The 19650-nt window shown below is 38.6% G+C and overlaps 1 protein-coding gene across 2 annotated transcripts; it reads right to left on the bottom strand.

The window, feature by feature from the left end:
• Window positions 1–1682: 1682 nt before the first annotated feature.
• ARL6 (ADP ribosylation factor like GTPase 6) lies at window positions 1683–19572 on the bottom strand. Of its 2 annotated transcripts, none has more exons than XM_041480240.1 (8): window positions 19505–19572; window positions 16533–16683; window positions 14720–14781; window positions 12898–12966; window positions 10338–10432; window positions 6507–6636; window positions 5002–5057; window positions 1683–2532 (listed from the first exon to the last, which is right to left on the bottom strand). In XM_041480240.1, exons 2-8 carry the CDS (start codon window positions 16653–16655, stop codon window positions 2507–2509), a joined length of 561 nt encoding a protein of 186 aa, XP_041336174.1. In that variant the 5' UTR covers window positions 16656–16683; window positions 19505–19572; the 3' UTR covers window positions 1683–2506. The 2 variants fall into 2 exon arrangements, with proteins under 2 accessions (XP_041336174.1, XP_041336173.1); XM_041480239.1 differs by having other exon boundaries at window positions 1684–2532; window positions 16533–16686; window positions 19505–19554.
• Between the last annotated feature and the right edge of the window lie 78 nt (window positions 19573–19650).

A 19650-nucleotide genomic window follows, 5' to 3' on the forward strand; every position in this document is an offset into this window, starting at 1 on the left:
AACACCAAAAAATCAAGAAGGGGAACAATAATAAAAGTACAAAACTAACTGCTGTTTTCAAAAAGCACTAACTAACCATATTAGAGAGAAAAAAAAATATATATTAGAGTATTTCCCTTGGATTTGTGGATGGAAGAACAAAGCAGTAGGTTCAAACAGCTTCCCATGACAGTAAAGGCAATCCACAGGATAAATATAGCACTTTATGTAATTTAAAATAAACAAACAAAAATTATCAGAAAACCATCAAGATCCATACCATTCAAGGAAGTCAGAAATGCAGATAGATTCTATGTAAAAACTTAAATTTTCTTTGGTAGAAAAGAAACTGTTAAGTTAAAACTAAATGTTTCATTTAAATAAGACATATAAGTTATCCACAATAATTACAAAATACATACTGCAGAACAGTTTTACAAGTATTACTTTCAAGAAAATAGTTTTATATTAGATATTAAGAAGAAATTCTTTACTGAGAGCATGGAGAGGCACTGGCAGTGATTGCCCAAGGAATTTGCAGTGTTCCCACCCCTGGAATTGTTCAAGGCCAGGCTGGATGAAGCTCTGAGCAACCTGGTCTGGTGGAAGGCATCCATTGTCCAAGCAAGGCAGGGGCTGGAACTCAATGATCTTTAAGGTCCCTTTCAACCCATTATTTTAATTACTGTATTATCCAAAAAAAAGTAAACCTGAAAATTGTCTGCCCACAATTCAGAGGAAAACTCCTCAGAATGATATATTACTGTTCCTCCTTTGTATTTGATTTTTGATACTTAGATTCAGAGTTGACAAAAGGCCAACAGTGTCACAGAAAGAGACAGGAAAATACCTCCATGACAAACTGAACTGTAAGAACCACAGCATCCTGTAAGAAAGTTTTCTTACAGTGAGATTTTATTCTGGCAAAGCAGGGGAGTTAAATGTAACTATTTAATAACTGAGAGTACATGACACTGTTCTCCCATTTCAGCTCCCTTTGCTCCAAATACTCCTCTCTATGAGGTGAGGCCTAGAAGGCATGCTGACAGAACATCTGTGTGTCTTATATGCTAATGGGTGTGGAGGGAAGCTTTTGCAAGAGCTGCATATTACATGTCCCACAGGGATCAGGTAATCACTGAGTTAAATGGAGTCTTCAGCACTGCCAGGGTCAGTCTGCTCTTTCCTGAAGTGGCAGAACAAAAATAAAGTTCTTAATTTGTTACCTACGGTACATCTTTGGAGCCAGAAAGTTGATTAAATTGATTTTTGAAAGTAAAACGGTCTTTATACACGACAGAAGTATATAACATATTTCATAATAATGACTAGTAAACCAGTGAGCTGTCCTTTAACTGTGTTTTCAAACAACTTGCAAGAAACTGATGCACAGAAAGTTCCACCTGGACATGAAAAGAACTTTCCTGTACAGTGACCATGCACTGGAACAGATTGTCCAGAGAGGCTATGGAGTCCCCCTCACTGAGAACATTCCAGAACCACCTGGATGCAATCCTGTGCCATGTGCTCTGGGATGGTCCTGCCTGAGCAGGGAGCTTGGCCCAGGGACCCCACTGTGGTCCCTTCCAGTCTGACCCATCCTGTGATTCATATGCTCCTTAAGTATCTGGAAGAGAGGTCTAGTGGATTAGGTAGTGTAAAAAATATATGCAATTAATAAAAAAAACCCCTTGGCAACAGAGATACCATTTTATTACATATACAGTGCTATATGCACTTGAATATGGATAAACACATTCCAAATGAAACAAATAAAAATAAACCCCCAAAAATCTCTAGGATATAAAGACCATTAATGAGCATACTGAAGTTAAAAAACCCAATCAGGGCATGTCATATATTTGAAGTTTTATTGATGGGAATGCAAATATAACCATGACATAATCACAAAAACAATTAGTAACATTTCATTAAAAGCAATTTCTTAAAAACATCTGCAATCATCTATAACAAATACAATGAACATTTGAATCCTTATATCTTTAATCAAAATACTTTTATAGAAGTATATTAGAGATGGATAATAAAAACCCAACATCAAACTTTAATATAAAAAAATGGCAGTAATGCCTAAAACTGGGCATCTAAAATCAGTAGGTATCTTCTGTAGATGGATTTCACAAAGTGCTGATTATTCTTTCTCTGGAAAATAAATATTTCCATTTGCTCAAAATGTAAGGTGTCCCCCCAAAAAACAGAGGGGCATTTACTGATGGCTAATTATCACCCAAACCTCAAATGAATGCAGATGTTTATTGTTAACACAAATATTTTTTAGAGGCTCTCCAGTCACAAGATTCAATTTAATTCATCAATGTGCATACCTGAGGTGCTAGGTTGTCTACATTCAGTTTTCCTGGAAGAGATACTAAACTGAAACAAGTCAATACAGGATATTTTAGCTGAACTGTTCATCTTCTTCAAATCATTCTTCCTTTCCAAGGAACTTGTTCTTCACCTACTGACAAAGGGTGTAAAAGAACCCCATAGATCCTTTATTTATCTCTCATGTCTTCATTGCTTGCATCTGACCTGTTAATAAAAAGAAATATCTAGTCTTAGCACAAGATGAATTCTTGCTGCATTTTGCTTTTTGAAAACATAAAGTGGATCTAGATATTTTGGTGGAGTTACAACAATGGGGGACAATGCAGAGTTTGTTTTCAACTTGCTTTCTCATCCACTTTTGAAATTCCTGTACAGCCAAGTTGTTTCCCCCAAATCTTGCAAATTTAACAGGGAATCTCTTCCCACCTAGTACAATTTTTATCTTCTTCAGGCTTATAAGATCATTTTGATGACCATAAGACCTGGAATTTTGTTTTATGAAGCATGCATTTCAATTTCTTGTACACATTTTGGCTTCCACCTAACTGAACATGAACTGGTCAACAGCAAAAGATTTAAAGTTTGGTTTCTAATAACTCACATGAAAACTTTGCTCTCAGTAGCCACACTTCTCCATATTGCTGCTTGTTTGCCACTTCTCAACTCACTTCAAATGTTTTCTTGCACCCAGCATCCCATCACAAAATGTGGAAATCAGCACAATCTCCCCTACTAAGGGGGAATGCTGTGAGACAGGTTTGTTTTACCCTATGGAGGATGTGCTGTTGCAAAAGCAACCCCATTACAAAATAGAGAAATAGCAAACTCAGCATTCACAAGGCAAAAAAACCCACAAAACTTTCTGCCCCTGCCACCCCAACTGTGAAATGGGTCTGGAATGGGTAACTAAGGAAAGCCTGGCTGCTGACAAGAACTGTGCACTCATTCACCAGGTGTCATTTCCTCCTCTGAATTTTATGGCATCCCCAGGCTGTGATTTAGGGACTACCATGACTACAGAGTTGTTCCAAATATTTCCATCTGGTGCTCTAGGAATAAGGAGAATCAGAGTAAAAAGTTGTCCTTGAAATATCAAAGTATTGATATAATTGCCAAACTACATGTGCTTAGGTAGCAGTACCATTTAAAATCAACCCCTCTTCAGCTTTTGGGCTCACCGAACCAGGGACTTAAAGGAAATTTTCAGATAGAGCCCCTTTGTAAGGATTTTCAGCTCAGAAAATTAGGAAGTTAACACTCCATAAGTGAATAGCTGTAAGAGCTATGTGAGTGACAGCAGAAGCATCTGCTTGCTGTGCTTAAAAAAAATCTACATATATAACTTAAATATTTTGTCAGAAAATATTTACACAAGCATTTGAGATACTTTTAAGTAGCATGAAGCTATGTACAAACCCAAAATTTGGATTGAAACTTTAAAGGTTCTTCCAAGAGAAGTGGAGACATAGCAAGAAAATATTACTAAGCCAGAACTATGCCTGCAATTAGGAAAAATTATGATTTGGAATCTGCCTCTATGATGATAGGATACAGGAGAGGAGGAAATCCAATACCAAAATCCTGGCTCCCCACCCCAGAATTATTTTAGCTAGTGGAGGATACATCACTGCTCCTCTGTAGGGCAGTAAATCTCTTTCTAAAGACTATTTTTGGCGAGCAGCCCTCCCTCTGAAAACATCACAGAATGTTTTTGTTCTCTACAACGCCTCGGTAAAACAAACCATCTTTTTCCAGTCAGCAGGACGAGTCTAAGCAGGAAGGACAGCCCGGTGTCCCCAGAGCAGCGGGGATGGGTGACCCGGGCCAGGGCTGGCTGCTGCCCTGCTGGAAGGAGGCTCTGTCCCCGGGCCAGCGCTGACACCCGGCGGCCGGCGGGCACAGCACAGGCGGCTGCTGCACCCCAAGCAACGCCAGCCAGGGAGCTAAAACTGGGACCAGCCTGCCAAAACTATGCCACACTTCACTAGTCTAAACGTTGAGCAGGAGGAAAAGAGAGAGCAGAGCCTTACTAGCACACAACAGAAGGAGACACAACATCTGTACCAAGTTTGTAATTACACAACATCTGTATCGAGTTTGTAATTAAAGATGCTGGGTGTCAGACATCATCCAAGCTGGATCTGATATTTTCCATGCATTTATGAGTGTCTGCATGTCCTATAATCGTTATGGTGTAAGAAGTTCTTCTTTTGGCTCTGGATTAAAGAGCTGAAGGTGTATAATTAAAACCAGTGTATTTGTCTGGATACTTGGCTTATTTTCTTTCACCATTTCTTGATACGTAACATTAAGTTATGTAAAACAGGGACAGGACATTAAGAATAAATTAAAGAAGAAACTGAACTACCACAATAAGAAATTGAAGTGTGGGAGTTGGTATTGTTTAAATGAAAGTGCTACACTGTTTGCAAGAGTGTGCATTAGTATTTCATAATACACACTTTGGTCAGGGAAGCCCACACGATGTTTTGTGTACATTAAGGAGGTAAATGAAAGGCAAATATGAGACAGAGCTTTAGTACTCACTGTGTAATTTGATCTGGCAGCAGAAATGGACAGAAAGAAAACAAAGGAAATAATAAAGAAAAAAACTTACAAAATGAAAGAGTTTAACAGAATGAAAATACAGCAAGAGAATTACATATGATATACCTTGGAGCCAATCCACACCTTCTTGTAATCCTTCTCCTTTAAGAGCATCACTGGCACTGAAAGAAACAAATCAAATTTCAAAAACATTGTAAAAATACCAGTTTTAGTTGAGTCATCACCAAACTTGTAATTTACATAATTGCAAAGTAGCATCAGGTAGTTTCCTTAAGTTTTCTTCCTATGGAGAAAACTGCTCCTCAAATAATATAGGGTACCTTCCCCACAGGGAAACACCATTTCATGATGTGATCTCTTTTAATTCCAAGGAACAAGGAATCATTCCTAGAACATGAGGGGCTCTGGGAGAGCTCCCACACAAGGCAGACACATTGTTTTGCAGCACCTTCCTCCTCAGACAATGCTGTAAAAGATGTTTACTCCCTCCAACAGCAGCCATGAATCATGGAATCATTTAGGCTGGATAAGACCTTTAAGATGATCAAGCCCAAATGTCCTCTATGCAGTTCCTACACTCAGTGAGAATGCTGGAGTACTGGCAGGAGGAATTATGTGTGTGTACACACTTCATTGCAACAGCGACCCCAGGAGTGCCTGTTAATGTATAAAACTATTCTGCTACACTGAGAGCAGTGTAAATCCACCTTCTGAATCACTGGGGGATAACTATTTAAATGCTCTTCATTCCTCAATTTATGAAAACCAGCACAGCACTGGATCTGGACTGTAACTGCAGTTCCCATAAAACAATCTTCCAAGAAGCTTGGGAATTCATGTGTGTGATTTTTGGACAACAATGTCCAGGTAATCAAGTTTAACATGAAAGGACCTAAAATGAAAATTGTAGCTTTCAGCAGCATTTAGCTGCTGATTTCACTTTTATTTATAACAGCTGAGGACTTCAATAGGACAAAATACTAACTTCTATAAAGCACTTCTAATAAAAGGAGAGTTTTTTTCCTTGTGAACATCAGCACTAAGTAAAGCTTACATCCTTCAGGAACAAAAGACAAGCTCCTACAACTAAAAATCCCCTCAAACATGACTGGATACAAAGAGTACAGTGTCTCTGAATACAGAAGAGAGCAGTTTACTAAATGGCCTTTCAACAACAGTTTACTGAAGCATCTGCAGAGTGGAAAAAAACTCCAAAGGTTTCATGATTGATATTCTCCAACCTGCACCTAGTAATCTAGAAGGAGCACTCTGATAACAATTCTACTCAATTTCCTAGCAAAATATAATGCCAACTGTTCTTCTCATATCAACCCTGCTTCCTGATTCCACTAGAAATCCTCCATTCCATTACTTGGCTAACAGTTCTGCTGTGAAAACTTTACAGACACAGTCTAAATGAATGCATTGTACATTTAAAGTAAGTTTCACCGTAAGTATTTTAATATTACTGTTTTAAATTTAGTGTTTTATGTATGGAATCTGTCTTTTATCTACTCCATATATTTTATACAGTAGTGAGTGGCACAACAGGGCTAAAACAGGAATGCACAAAGTAATGCCAATAAAAGGATAGAAAAAGAGAACTTTACCAGATGTGCCAGGGCTTGTCTTTGATGTTTTCTAAGGACAGCAACTGAGACACTTTCACAGATGACACTGCATCCCTGAGGTCCATCTTGTTAGCAAAGAAGAGAATAGGCAGCCGGCGGTGCTTAATGTCTAGGCATGAGCAGAGACAGAACCATCAGGACATGAGGCAGCACCCATTAATCTCTGCATGTAACAAAGTACAAACAACACAGGAAGGTATTTTGCTCACCTGTAGCTGCAATTCTCTGAAGGTTGTATCCTACATGTATTCTATGTACACACTGTTGGGTCACCTGGCCTCTGCTGCATGCTTCCAAAATGCTCACAAACTTCCTTGCAGGCTTTGGAATCTTCCACCCCCTCTCCCCCTGCCTTCTACCCACACTTCAAGCTGCAGATAGGAATTGCTGGTGAAACTGAGGAACAAGAGATCAAACCACTGCCTACAAACACTGCACATCTCTGCTTAGTGAGGACTGGATGTATAAAATGGATGGAAAAAATAATTTGTGTATTCATTCATAACGTCACAACAATAGCTGAGAAGGGTAGTCTGAATCCTTTAGTGTCCTGGAAAGCATCCATTACTTCATACATTTTATACAATTGGAAAAAAATGCACATGTGGACATCCTTTATTCTCCCTTCCCTAGAAGGACTTCTTCTCCAGAAGCTCTTTCAGCTAGCAGTGAGACCAAACAAAGTACTTTGGCAATTTCTGGGATACTTACACAAAGACAAGTTGAAACCTCACAGATTACCCCAAAAGACTATATGGTGATTGAAAGGAAAGAAAACATACTCTCTTCAAAGTTACAGATGTAACACTGCCAAAAAAATTACCAGCACCAAGACTAACTGTCAAAGTTTTTCATATTATTTATACAAAGAATGATATCCAGGATTAGAGAAAATCTAGGTTATAGTCTATCCATCAGTGCTTGATAGGAAAAGAACTTACACACTACCACCTCAATGAAAATTGCTACACAGACTCTTTTTAAAATCACACAGGAAACTAGGTAAAGATTTATTTTAAAATGTCAAACATAAGCCATCTGCCCCTGCTGATGGGCAGGAGGATGATAAAACCCCACAAAATCCCAACAAACTGTCAGTGCTGAAATGGTTTGAACTTTCCTAATTATGTTCTTTTCCACCTTCCTACTAAGCCTTTCCACAGAATCAATGGAGATAACACTACTTCCCCATATTCATTCAGAGATGGTAAGTGCTGATCAAAACACTGACAATTTTCACAAACTATTTACCCTTCCTGGAGCTCTTTTGTCCTCTGATATCCATAAACACGAGTCAAAGGCCTCAAAATACAAGCACAATATAATTAAATCTCTGTTTTGATTCCATAGCTGAACAGCTATTGAGTCTCCTGACTGAAATTTTTACAGTAATTTACAGTATAATTAAATGAACTCTGGTAGCCACAGGTTGCAGGTTATGGGTAAATTAAAGCACATAAATTAGCTGACATCATATATGCAAACAGCCAAGTTAATCAAGGAGTTTCCAGTGTTTTCCTAAATAATTAGAAAGGGGCACAACCTACCTACCCAGAGTCATAATGCACACCCAAAGATATTTGCTAAATAAAGTCATGGTCACAGAAATTTATATTATTTCCTCATGTGCAGTGTTTCCCTGCCACAATTTTCACAGTTACTAATGGAAAGCAAACATTTTCTAGCTGCAAGCAGTTATGAATTAACACATTAAAAAATATTCCAGACACTAGATATGTGATGTGCCATTTCACACAAAAAAAAATCAAGTTTAGAAGAATTTCAGTTTAGTTTAGAAGCATGTGCTGGAGGTGAAGTGACCCAAGAGTCATCATCTAATCCAGGTAATCTATGGCTATCATCTTTCAAAGTGCTGAAGAATGAAATTTGAGTAAAAAACCAAAATATGATACAGTTATCATTAACAAGCTGTTATTTGAGGAGTGCATTGTCCATTAATGTAAGTAAAAATAATTTATAGCTCTGATTCACAAAAGAGTCCCAGGTACTGCAACTTCTAACCCCATTAATGCTTCACAGGACACATTCCCTTCCCTTTCCCTCAGGCAAAGCCTGGCAAAAAGACAGGGAACTGTTTTACTCTGGGATTGCTACGATTTTCAGAGACAGGAGTTGATTCAACTCCATTTAAAACTTAGGTAAATACATACATTTAAACCACTTCAGGAGGATGACACCAATGGAAGCATATTTTGGGAGAAAGTAGGCTATGCAGCAAGAAAGGCAGAACACTAACACAAATAAAACTACTGATATAGCAATCCAGTTGTATATTGATTCACCTAACAGCTACTTTTATTGAAAATTATCCTGGAAGAACTTTTTAAGCCCTTTGGTTCTCTTAGATGTAATATATCAAAACTGATAAATCAGTGACACTGTTGCTGTGTTGGAGCAAAGCCACTCCAAGGCAGAAATCCACAACTGCTGTCTCCTGGCTCTCAGGACTGCACTCAGTGGCCAGAGCCTGGTCTTTTGAACTTGAAGACACAAATTCATGAAAAACTGAACAGCACTGACCTGCCAGGTCAGCATTAGTGACCTATTAATGCCTAAATGAAAAGCCCCACCTAAGGTTGCTTCTACTCTGTCTAAACATTTTCATTCTTGTGCCCTCTGTTAAACCAGTAACTTCTTCCAGCAGCTTCACCTCTCACCCTCGGCCCTGTGTGGCTCACTTTACTAGCAGAATTGGGTTTTACTGCTGCAGTTAATTCCTGACTTGGTACACAGCGCCCTGGCCTCTGTGTAATCCACCTACAGCCTTTGGCTCACCTCATCCTCCCTGTGACTTTTGTGACACAAAAGTCTTTTCAGTGTGTGCATTTGAAGTAGCCCATACCTTTGAATGAGAAATTAGAGCATGAGAATAAGAAGGTCCAGTCAGCTCCAGCATCTTTGTTGATGAATTAAAGTGTTATACACAGTCTTCATGGAAAATAAAGTCATGGGAATGTATTTGTCCCTATCACACGCTGCTTTTCTTAAAAATACAAGTCAGCTTTTCCTTTCTTATTTTCAGCATGGGAATCCCACAAGTTAAGGATCTATCACATTAATAAATAATTAAGGAATCACAGGATTATTTAGCTTTTAAATTTTCTAGATGTACTTTTATATTCTGGTTAGGCAGAGCAATTACCAAAAGTGCTGGAAGTCAAAATTGCATGTTGCTTACAGACACATCCCAGTAATGTTGGATATACAGAAAGGCAAAGAATTGACTGATATCAGAAGTTGATTAAGGTGCAGTCTCATGTAAAAAAAAACCCAGACCAAACCCCTTAAAAGAAGACCCTGATCACAAATCCTCTCATATCCTCTTCCATAGGGAGTTAAAACTGACTGGTGTAATTATCCCTTTGTATTTCTGTCTAAAGCATAAAACATTACAAGAAGATGACAAAAGAAAGTTAAATGTTACATTAAAGGAATTAGCTGAGTTCATGGAAAAAACAGACAGGGAGATACAGTTTTGTCTGTGCTGGTCATCACAAGAAGCCTGTCCAGCTTCCAACTCAAAGTCTAATCTTTCTCAAAACCATGTAACTTTTGATCTATATTGATTAATAAGAGACCATCCCAACTCAGTGTAGACAGCTGGAGTGTGACCAATTTCCAAATGTGAACAGGTAAAAAAAAAACCCCACACGTTTTGGAAGACTATTACTGTGCTAATATTCATGAAAGGTTAAAATACTTGCAAAGTATTAAGAATGTGTCAGATAAGGGCTTTTCTTAAGGCAACATAACAAATACGGACACAGAATGGGAAAAAAGCCTCCTCACCTGGATGATTCAGAAGGGTGTCAAGCTCTTCTTTGGCCACAACCATTCGTAATTTGTCACTGCTATCAATGACAAAAATAATGGCTTGGCCTTCTCTGCATAACATGAAAAGAGCAAAGAGGCAAATTATAGGTTCTCAAAGAAATGAGTATTCTGTGAATAAGAAAAGGCTTCAGAAGAAACACCAAGGAAAAAGTCCAAACAAACCTGATTTTTCCTCTAATTTTTATCATTGTTATTTACCATTAACATTTGAATCCAGTCTTATTTCTGAAATACAGTATTTTGTTAACATGCATAATCTTTTTAGACATGAGGTTGTTGCCTGCCCCTACAAGGTTCAGTCTCCACACACCTTCTAGAAAAGCCACTGATTTTACTACTCAGACTAAAAAAATTAACTCAAAATGTAACCCACTGTTATTTTGCCATTGTGGTCAGGCAGGGAAAAACCCCATTAAGACAGATCTTTACAGAAATTCTGTATTTCCAGTACTAAAGTTTATTTAGAGAAAGGTCAAATACCTTTTTAAACAAAACCTGTGTCCACAGCTAGACATATGCAGGTTATTTTAACCTTTACATAACCTGCATAAACAGGATTTTTTTTTTTTTTTTTTTCAAATAACAGGTAAAAACTTTCAACTACTTCAAATCATTAGGACATTTTGCTGATAGTGTGACCAGTCACAATATAAATGCAGCTACTCAACTCATTATTTCAGGGTGTTACTGATATTTTGACTTGATGTTCCATTTATTGAACTTGTTCTGAAAACCAAAGAAAGTCTCACCAATTTATAATTCACCTGTTGTAAACACCCACAGAAAGTAGGTGAAATACTTTATATTTTAATGTAATATTCACTTCTCCTTCGTTTCACTTTTCTCTGAGACACCATTATGAATACATTCTTTACCCTCCAGCACCATCTATCTTTGTATTTTGATAAGAAACATTCCACACCTGCTGGAAACCAAAAATAACCTGAGCAGCCCAAGATTGTATGAGAAGGCCCATTCTCTTCTGGTGTACAGAACCTTTAGTAAATAAAGCTTTTGCATATTAGCTGGAAACGCCTCAGCAATTTTCATGAGCACAGAGTATTTTACCAAGCGGAATCAAGAGTACTGGCATGTATTTACCACCAAAAAAATACAAGTAAGTAAGTATCCCAATGGCTGATACTTCATGAAGAAGTATCAGCCATTGGGATACAACATGACTTTGGGATTATTTAAGATAAACGTACTTAGAGAATGAACTAGAAGATACTTTCTCTAAACCTAAATAGAAATAAAGTCCAGACTTGATGGACTCCAAGGCAACTACTTTGACACTTGCCCAGATTTAATTTCCTGCAAAATTAAACATTGCTTAACTTTATGAACTGAACAACACATAATTGTTTTATTAATATTTTTATTTAATTGATAGAAAATATTGTTTTTATATTTTATTGTTTTTATAATCTTAAATACATGCCTATTGCACTTGTTCAGAACCAGAGGAGGATACAAGTGCATATTTCACTGTCAGCATAACCTAAAACACTCCCTTACTGTTAGGGAGTTATTGTTAAGATGAACAAGCCATTTATGCCCCACAAGGGATAAGCTACTGCATTAAATACAGCAATCACAAAAATTATTTGCTTATGAAGCACTCTGCTAGAATTTTGAGAGCAGCCTGAGGGCATCAGTTAGTGAAATGCAAATCTAACACTCTTGAACAATGAGATCTCCTGGCCAAGTGTTTTCAATTCTAACACAATTTGCACAGGAAGGAGAGGAAGCATTAATCCTCAATTAAAAAACAATTTAAGCTCTACCACAACTGACATTAATATTTAATCAATATTATAATATTCAGAATTTCTCCCTTCTATTTCTCCAAGCTACTTCTGCATGGTTTAGTATTGTTCATGTTATCTAGACCAGGATCAGGCATTACACAATAGCAATGAGACAATGCAAATAAAGATTAACTAAATAGATATAATAAATAATATAAATAATAAAGACTCACTAAAAGCTCCAAAACCAGAGAATGGTGTCCTCCTATTGCCAGAAGGCAATACCAGAGTGTTACAAAATACAGAGACTATCCATTTAATATATGACATTAAGAATAGTCATTCAGGTTCTTAGTTACACGTGCCTTATCCTCTGAGGTTCATTTCTCTCACCTCTAAAAATCTCAGCCATCAGCCAATATCTTGCAGATTTTAAGTAGCTGACCTACAGAAGAACTGAAAAGCTGGAAACCTACCTCATCTTGAGCTTTCTTACAGGATTGGTTTCCAGGTTTCAACATTTAAATCTCATCTCTACTACGTTCCCTAAAGTTGTCCCCAAAAGTACAAAGTAATACCAGATAAAAATTTTAATTTGTTAGAACAGAAAGTTTTATTTATCCAGAATAAACCTTCTGTCAAACAGCAGGTCTGAGCCTTCTCTGAATCATTTCTAACCACTAGATATTATCATACCTCAGTTTAAATAACCTACACAACAGTCAATATGAACAGCAATGCTTTAAAATAAATTATAGGCTTACTTGTAGTAGTGTTCCCAGAGGTCTCTGTATTTCCCCTGGCCTGACATATCAAACACTGTGAAAGACAAACTGCAAAGAAAAGAAGTGCATGAGGCCAAGGAAAAAAGAACAAAACCCAAACCACATCCATTTTCTTTGCTACCCTGTCAAAAAACCCCCCCAAAAAAACCAGCCAGCTCACTTTGAATCCAAATCAACTGAGGAAAAATTCCCAAATGAACTCTGGTTGCACCATCTGCCTTCAAATGACCCTACTCAGTTTCGCAGCCTTATTATAGAAATATTTCACAATGGGAAATGTGTTTATTATCTGAATAAAAGAACTAAACCAATTATTTAAAGTTACATCAAATGGAAAACAAGCTCCCATTCAGTCTCTCTCTCTATCACGCTGGTATCAAATACTGTTTTTATGAATAAACTAAATACAGATGAACCATGACTTAAAATCCATGGCCTGTCTTAAATTCTGTCCCTAGACAGGTATAAATGTGGGCAAAATAAAAGGCTTTTAAAAGAAATAAATAAATTCTGCCTTTAGGGGAAAAAAAATCAGTACATTTTGGTAAAAACAGGTGAGTTCAGATGACCAAGCTACAAAGAGCAGTCTTTGTCACTGTGAGATTTCACTCACACACTACATACAGCAAGGCAACTTACTGAACACTACAAAAAGTCCTCATCTGCTCCTGAAATGTTTACAGAGGCAACACCGAGTTCAGAACTAGGCTCTCCTTTTTTGGGTAGCCCCAAGTAGCTCCCCAAGCAGAGGCCACCAAAACAAGGAGGTTAGGAAAAGGAAGCTCTCCAGACATCCTTCCCACTCTATGTCCAGACACAGCGTTCTGGGCTTGTCAGTTTGTAGGGGTTGAGGTTTTGGGGTGGGCTTTTTAGGGGTTGTTTTGGTTTTTTTAAAACATTCTACATGCCATCTTTACAGGTCATCATCTCTCCTACCACAGGATCAGAATAAAAAAAAAGCAATATTTCATTCTCACATGGGAAGTCCCAAACTTGTCTGATGTTCTTTATTGGGACAGAGCTCAGTTGTGGAAGCTCTTAGAGAAATATGAAACCTCTCAGTCTTGCATATCAGCTCAAGGAATAAACAATTTTCTTGCAGATCTCCCACCCAGTGAGGCCATACTGCTTGGTTTGAAGACTAACTGCACACACTAAAACATCCAGTGAAGGCCACAAAATAACAAAATGATGCTGCCTCCTTGAAATATCCTCGTGTCACGACATTCTTAATCTAAATCTTAGTCTTCATTCAACTAATGACTTATTACTCTGTTTCCTGGCCTCTGCTCCTGCCACCTTTACATTGCTAATGCTGTAGCCATCCTTTTGCATTTAATGAGATTACACTGCAATCTGTTCAGAGTACCTTCAGTGAGAGTGCTTAATTTAGGCTACCAGATTGAGAGTGGAATTTAGGCTGCCACCTCAGCAGCTGTCTTTCCTCCAGTCTGTAACAGTGCCCTATACTGAAACTCTTAACAGACAGACATCAGACATTGATACAAAATAACCAAAAAAAAAAAAAAAAAAAAAAAAAAAACAAAAAAAAAAAAAAAAAAAACAAAAAAAAAAAAAAAAAATTTTAATACTTTTATAGCAGTACAAAACACACATTCTATTCTAACACACTCAGTCCTGGATCATGATTAGGTCTTGTGGGTACTACATTTCAACAAAATGCAATGTCATGTCATTACACCACCACACATGATACTCAGTTACAAACCCACTGAAAGAGATAATTAAGTCCAACTATGGTGTAATAATCATTACTGCTAATGAAGAAAGAAAGTACTACCTTGAAGTTTTGAATTTCTCTATACTGAATCCTATTGTTGGAACAATGTCCTGAGTTTGAGCCTTTGAAAGAAAGAAAGCACAGGTTTTACAATCAAATTAGAAAATGCAAATACTGAAATATATTTAAAACATTAATACATTACAGATCTATTATTGCCCCAAACTGTGAAATATTAAAAAAGTTCCCAGAAAAGTAAAGTAATTCAGAATCAAGGGGTTTGTATTTTCTGGGGAAGAGAGTAAACACTACTGGAATTGCCAAAACACAGAGCATTATTAAGAGATCTGTCTGATAACTGATTTACTACTGAGCTGGTCAAGGAACCTCTCAGCTAAGTTGGTGGAAAAGAATAGCTCCACTATGAAGCATCGATACTGAGCAGGAAGAAAGGTCACAGAGCTGTCTGAGAAAGTGACTTGCAATCCTTGCACAGACTCCTAGAGCCCCTTATTCCAAACACCATCCATAGGCAGGTCCAGCAGAACCAACTGCAGACGGAAACACGTTTGGATTTGCCAGGCCCTAATATTTGCCTCCTGGGCAAAGCAGCAGTTCTTAAGAAGACTGAGTTGACCCAGAGCTCAAAATCACCTGTCCATTGAACTTACCAAAAATAAACAGTTTTATTAACTTTGATCTAGTGACATTTGTTGCATGCTAGACTATTTGGCATATCTTGCAAGGGTAGACTTATGCAAGTTGGATGCAAAGTTATCCTCCTATATATTCTCATTACAAACACTGAATTTATTCTACTCATGTAATTCCACTGAGAGCTTCTCTAACGCCCATTATTGTGATAAATCTTCAAGTTTGAGTTCAACTGTAGTTAGGAATCCTTTACTGCTTAAGGCATGACATAAAAACCCTCTACAAAAAAGGTCTCAGTAATTACATAAAGTACAATTTGCCTGGTACACATTGTAGCCTTTCTCCCAAACAACTGGCAGCAGATAGCAAGGAGTTTATAGTCTTTGTTCATAAATCTACTCAGTTTTCAGTGGAAGAATAATTGCCAGGAATGGAAATGCCACTATGTCACACTTTTTAAACAATGTCCAGTGGACTCATCAGGTAAAATTTAATGAACATTCATAATAAATAATAAAAAAAAGCAGTGTCCTGATATAAACAGCAAAAGTCAGTTTCCCAGATGCAAATAACCAAGATGCGGCACGTTTGGCCCTGAGTATGCCTATCAAAATTAATCTGTTTCTAGTCCATAAACATATCTATAAACAAGGATCCTACTTTCAGATTAGGCACTCCTAGTGGCCTCAAATACTTTTCACTGGATGAATGAACTGCAAGTATTAATGGTACTTATTTTGAAAATTATCCCGCTTTAAAAATTGTGAAGTCACCCTTAAACGTGTATCTTCTTTTTAGTTCTTATTTTGTTATCTCTTATGCATTTACTATTTTTCAGGAAGAGATTAAAATAAACATGATAACTTATTGTACAATTGTATTAATCCTAAATGTTCAACTTCACTTGTAACTGCAATCCTGTGACAATTATTTAAGTGATTTAAGTGACTGTTTCAGATCCTGATTTCAGCCATATAAACCCTTCCTTGTTGGGTGATCTTAACAAAAGTGTGCCACGCTAACAGTGGGTTTTTTTGGAAAATAATGTGCATGTGAATGCTTACCCTTAGTTTTAGTTAGTTGGAAAATCTTAAACTATATTTGTTCCACTGTGCTAAATCACAAGCTCTGCACATCTTTTCCATGGGCACATCCTTTGTAACAGCATGCAAACCCATCTCAAACAAACACCCAGCAGTGAACCACGCAGGCTACTTACATTTGAAGGTTTAAGTTTATTGATGATCGTCGTTTTGCCGCTGTTGTCCAAGCCAAGGCACAAGACGTGAACCTCCTTTTTCTTCAGCCCAAGCCATCCTGCCAGCTTGTCAAACAACCCCATGGCTGTGGCTGGGAGTCACAGGGATCACCTGCTGTTCAGGGAATCAGAGCTGTTGGAAAAGTGCTACATGCAGGGCAGCGCTGGCACCGAGGGCGGGCATGGGGCCGAGCAGCCTCGCACCTGGGAGGGCGCGATGGTGTGAGCAGACCCTACACAAACACTGTCCCAGGGGCTGCCTCTGCCCATGAGCACACGGAGGGTAAGCTGATTACAGCCAGGAGGCCTCGATACCAAAGTAGACTGGCTGTTTATAGCCCTGTCTGTATCACACAGCGCCCTTGATTCACTGGGACAAAACGCTGAAGCAGTTCGGAGCAGTCCGAGCAGGGGCACAGTGCAGCACCACCAGGGCTCCCACCAAACTGAGCAAAATCAAAAGGAGGGTCATTATCTTGACCCCAAATTGTCAGCAGTACACCATTCTGAAAACAAAACAGTATTTCCCTTCTTCAGCACCTGCTACATAATTTACTGAGCCCTGCATTAAATAAAGCACTCTCTGTTGATTCAATCCAAACTCTAATTTGCCGATATTTTGCCAATACTGACACGTACAAATTAGGAACTCTTTGTTCACCACAAATAGAAACTGATTAAAATAGATCTAACAGACACCAAAACATTCACCCACATGTCAGGGAGATGCCAAACCTCTGCTGCTGCCCAGACTCTGGCTGAAGATACCTGGCAGGGGCACATTCAAAGGAGCTTACATCACATGTTGCCCTGCATTACCTGGCTAAATGCACTCTGCAAAGAGGATAACCCTTGTCTGCCCTGAATGAATTCCACTAGAAATAATTTCAGCAATCAGACACTGAAACCTTTGAGATGCCTTGAATAATAAAGTATTTAATTAATGTCAGAGGATTTCTGGACTGGTGAAAGCTGTTTTTTCTTTTTTCCTTAATAAATTAAAAGCACACAGCACTGGATAACTCAGGTTGCAAGCTGAGGAAATCACAGCAGGAGGGGGAAAAAGGTAAAAAAACCCCATCAATAACAATTTTTTGACCACATTTTTTCACTAACTGATTACAAAATGATGGTTAAATGCTTTTTAATAATTTCAAAACTTTGCATTTAATGAAGTCACACAAGTAATCATTCTGGCTAAAGGATGATTTTTCCTTTTTAAATACAGATTTTTCTTAGAGCTTTCTCTGGTGCACTTTGATTCAGGACTGGTCGTGATCGACATTATAGCTACACAGAATTATTACCAGGTTAAAAAACCCCAACATTAACTACAGCAAGTCTCTCATTCTAACTCCCTTTGTTTTATGCCCCACTCCTTTTCTAATCCATATATACAAATCAGAGAGCAGATTAAATCTGTTCATTATCAAATTAACCTGACAAAACCCTGCTCCAAGATACATTACTTTCTTATCCAATCAAGAGCTTCATCTATCTATTCTAGATGATCAAAAAAATAGAGGGTCAAAAAAAATACATTGTAGGCACTCCTAAAAGGAAACAGGAGGAAATATAAGGCCTTAAAAATATTTCTACAGCTTCACTTTTAAATCCAAAACCCTAAATACACAACAGTTTCTAGCAACATTTTAATTAGAGACATGTCTTTCTAGAAAATTTCCTACCAGCTGGCACAGTCATTACTTAAGAACACAGTGGGGAAGAAATGTACCCTTGACTTCTTGCCCTGCTCCTATTTTCATGTTTTTTCTCATTTGTGAAGAGTTACAGCAGTTACAGCTAACACAGGTGTCTTTTTACCCCCTCTTTTTTTGCCAGCTGATATTTTGCCCATATATTTTATATATATAAAAATTATATTATAATAGATATATATAATATATATAATATATATTATATATATTATATATATTACAGTGCTATACAGCATACATCAGACATCTCAGAAAATTATTTAAGGCAGAGTCTGGTCCAGGAGCTTAAGAGCAAACTCTCTAAGCTTTTTTCTTAAGAAAGGATGTTCTTTCATGTCTGATCTATTTTCAAGCCTAATCAACAACAAAGGAGATTTAATCCGTGAAATAGAGAGCAGCCAACAAACAAGCTCTAAGTGATGTCCAGGTGTTGCACAGTCATTACTTAAGAACACAGTGGGGAAGAAATGTACCCTTGACTTCTTGCCCTGCTCCTATTTTCATGTTTTTTCTCATTTGTGAAGAGTTACAGCAGTTACAGCTAACACAGGTGCCTTTTTACCCCCTTTTTGCCAGCTGATATTTTGCCCATATATTTTATATATATAAAAATTATATTATATTTTCGGTAGAACTGCCTTGTTCAGGTTTAGGGCTGGATATATTCCAATGGTCTAAGATCCACAAGTAGGGAAAGACTGGGCATGTGGACTAATTAGCATGGGAAGCTAATTAGAAAATAATCATTAGCCAACAGGATGTTAATTGATAAGAGAACTAGGTGCCTAGCAGTCAGTGAACATGAATGCCTTTGTTTGCTAAAATGCATAAATAGATAAATAGTGAAAAGCTTTGGCAGCGGCCGTGCTGGCACGGCGGATTTGCCGTTCTTTCTGGGCAGAACCAGAAACAAATCGAACACCTCGGCTCTGAGCGTGGCTCGGCCTGTGGCACACTGGGTGCAAGGGCCTCATTCGGGACAACGCCTGGCTGCGGGGAATCGCAGCTCCCAGGCCGGCCTGCCCTCCCTCCCGTCAGCAACACAAGGCCTCAAGCCGCCCGGCAGCGGCCCCGTGTCCCTTCTCCCAGGCCAGGCCAGGGTCTCCTCTCCCAGAGGGGCACAGGATCCCGCAGGAAGGCCGGCACAGGCTCCCCAGGGCAGGCCGGCCCCGGGTCCCCCCTCCCCGGGCGCGTCCCCGCGGCCGCAGCACCGACCTGGGCCCGGGAGGCGCCGGCCGGGCCCGCGCGCCGCCGCCGCCGTTGCCGAGGAAACCGAAGCCCCGCCCTCTCCCCGCCCCACCAATCGCGTCCCTCCGCCCCACCCGCTCCGCCTCTTCCGGCCAATGGAGGGACGGCGTTGG

Source organism: Pyrgilauda ruficollis, unplaced genomic scaffold (assembly GCF_017590135.1).
Source record: "Pyrgilauda ruficollis isolate IOZ18807 unplaced genomic scaffold, ASM1759013v1 scaffold50, whole genome shotgun sequence".
NCBI lineage: Eukaryota > Metazoa > Chordata > Aves > Passeriformes > Passeridae > Pyrgilauda > Pyrgilauda ruficollis.

Coding starts and splice junctions, on each gene's coding strand:
- ARL6 (XM_041480240.1), bottom strand. CDS start 16,655: ATGGGGTTGTTTGACAAGCTGGCAGGATGGCTTGGGCTGAAGAAAAAG. Junction 12,967..14,719: donor GAGAAATTCAAAACTTCAAG/GTAGTACTTTCT, acceptor TTTTCTTTGCAG/TTTGTCTTTCACAGTGTTTG. Junction 5,058..6,506: donor GACAAGCCCTGGCACATCTG/GTAAAGTTCTCT, acceptor TGTTTCTTTCAG/TGCCAGTGATGCTCTTAAAG.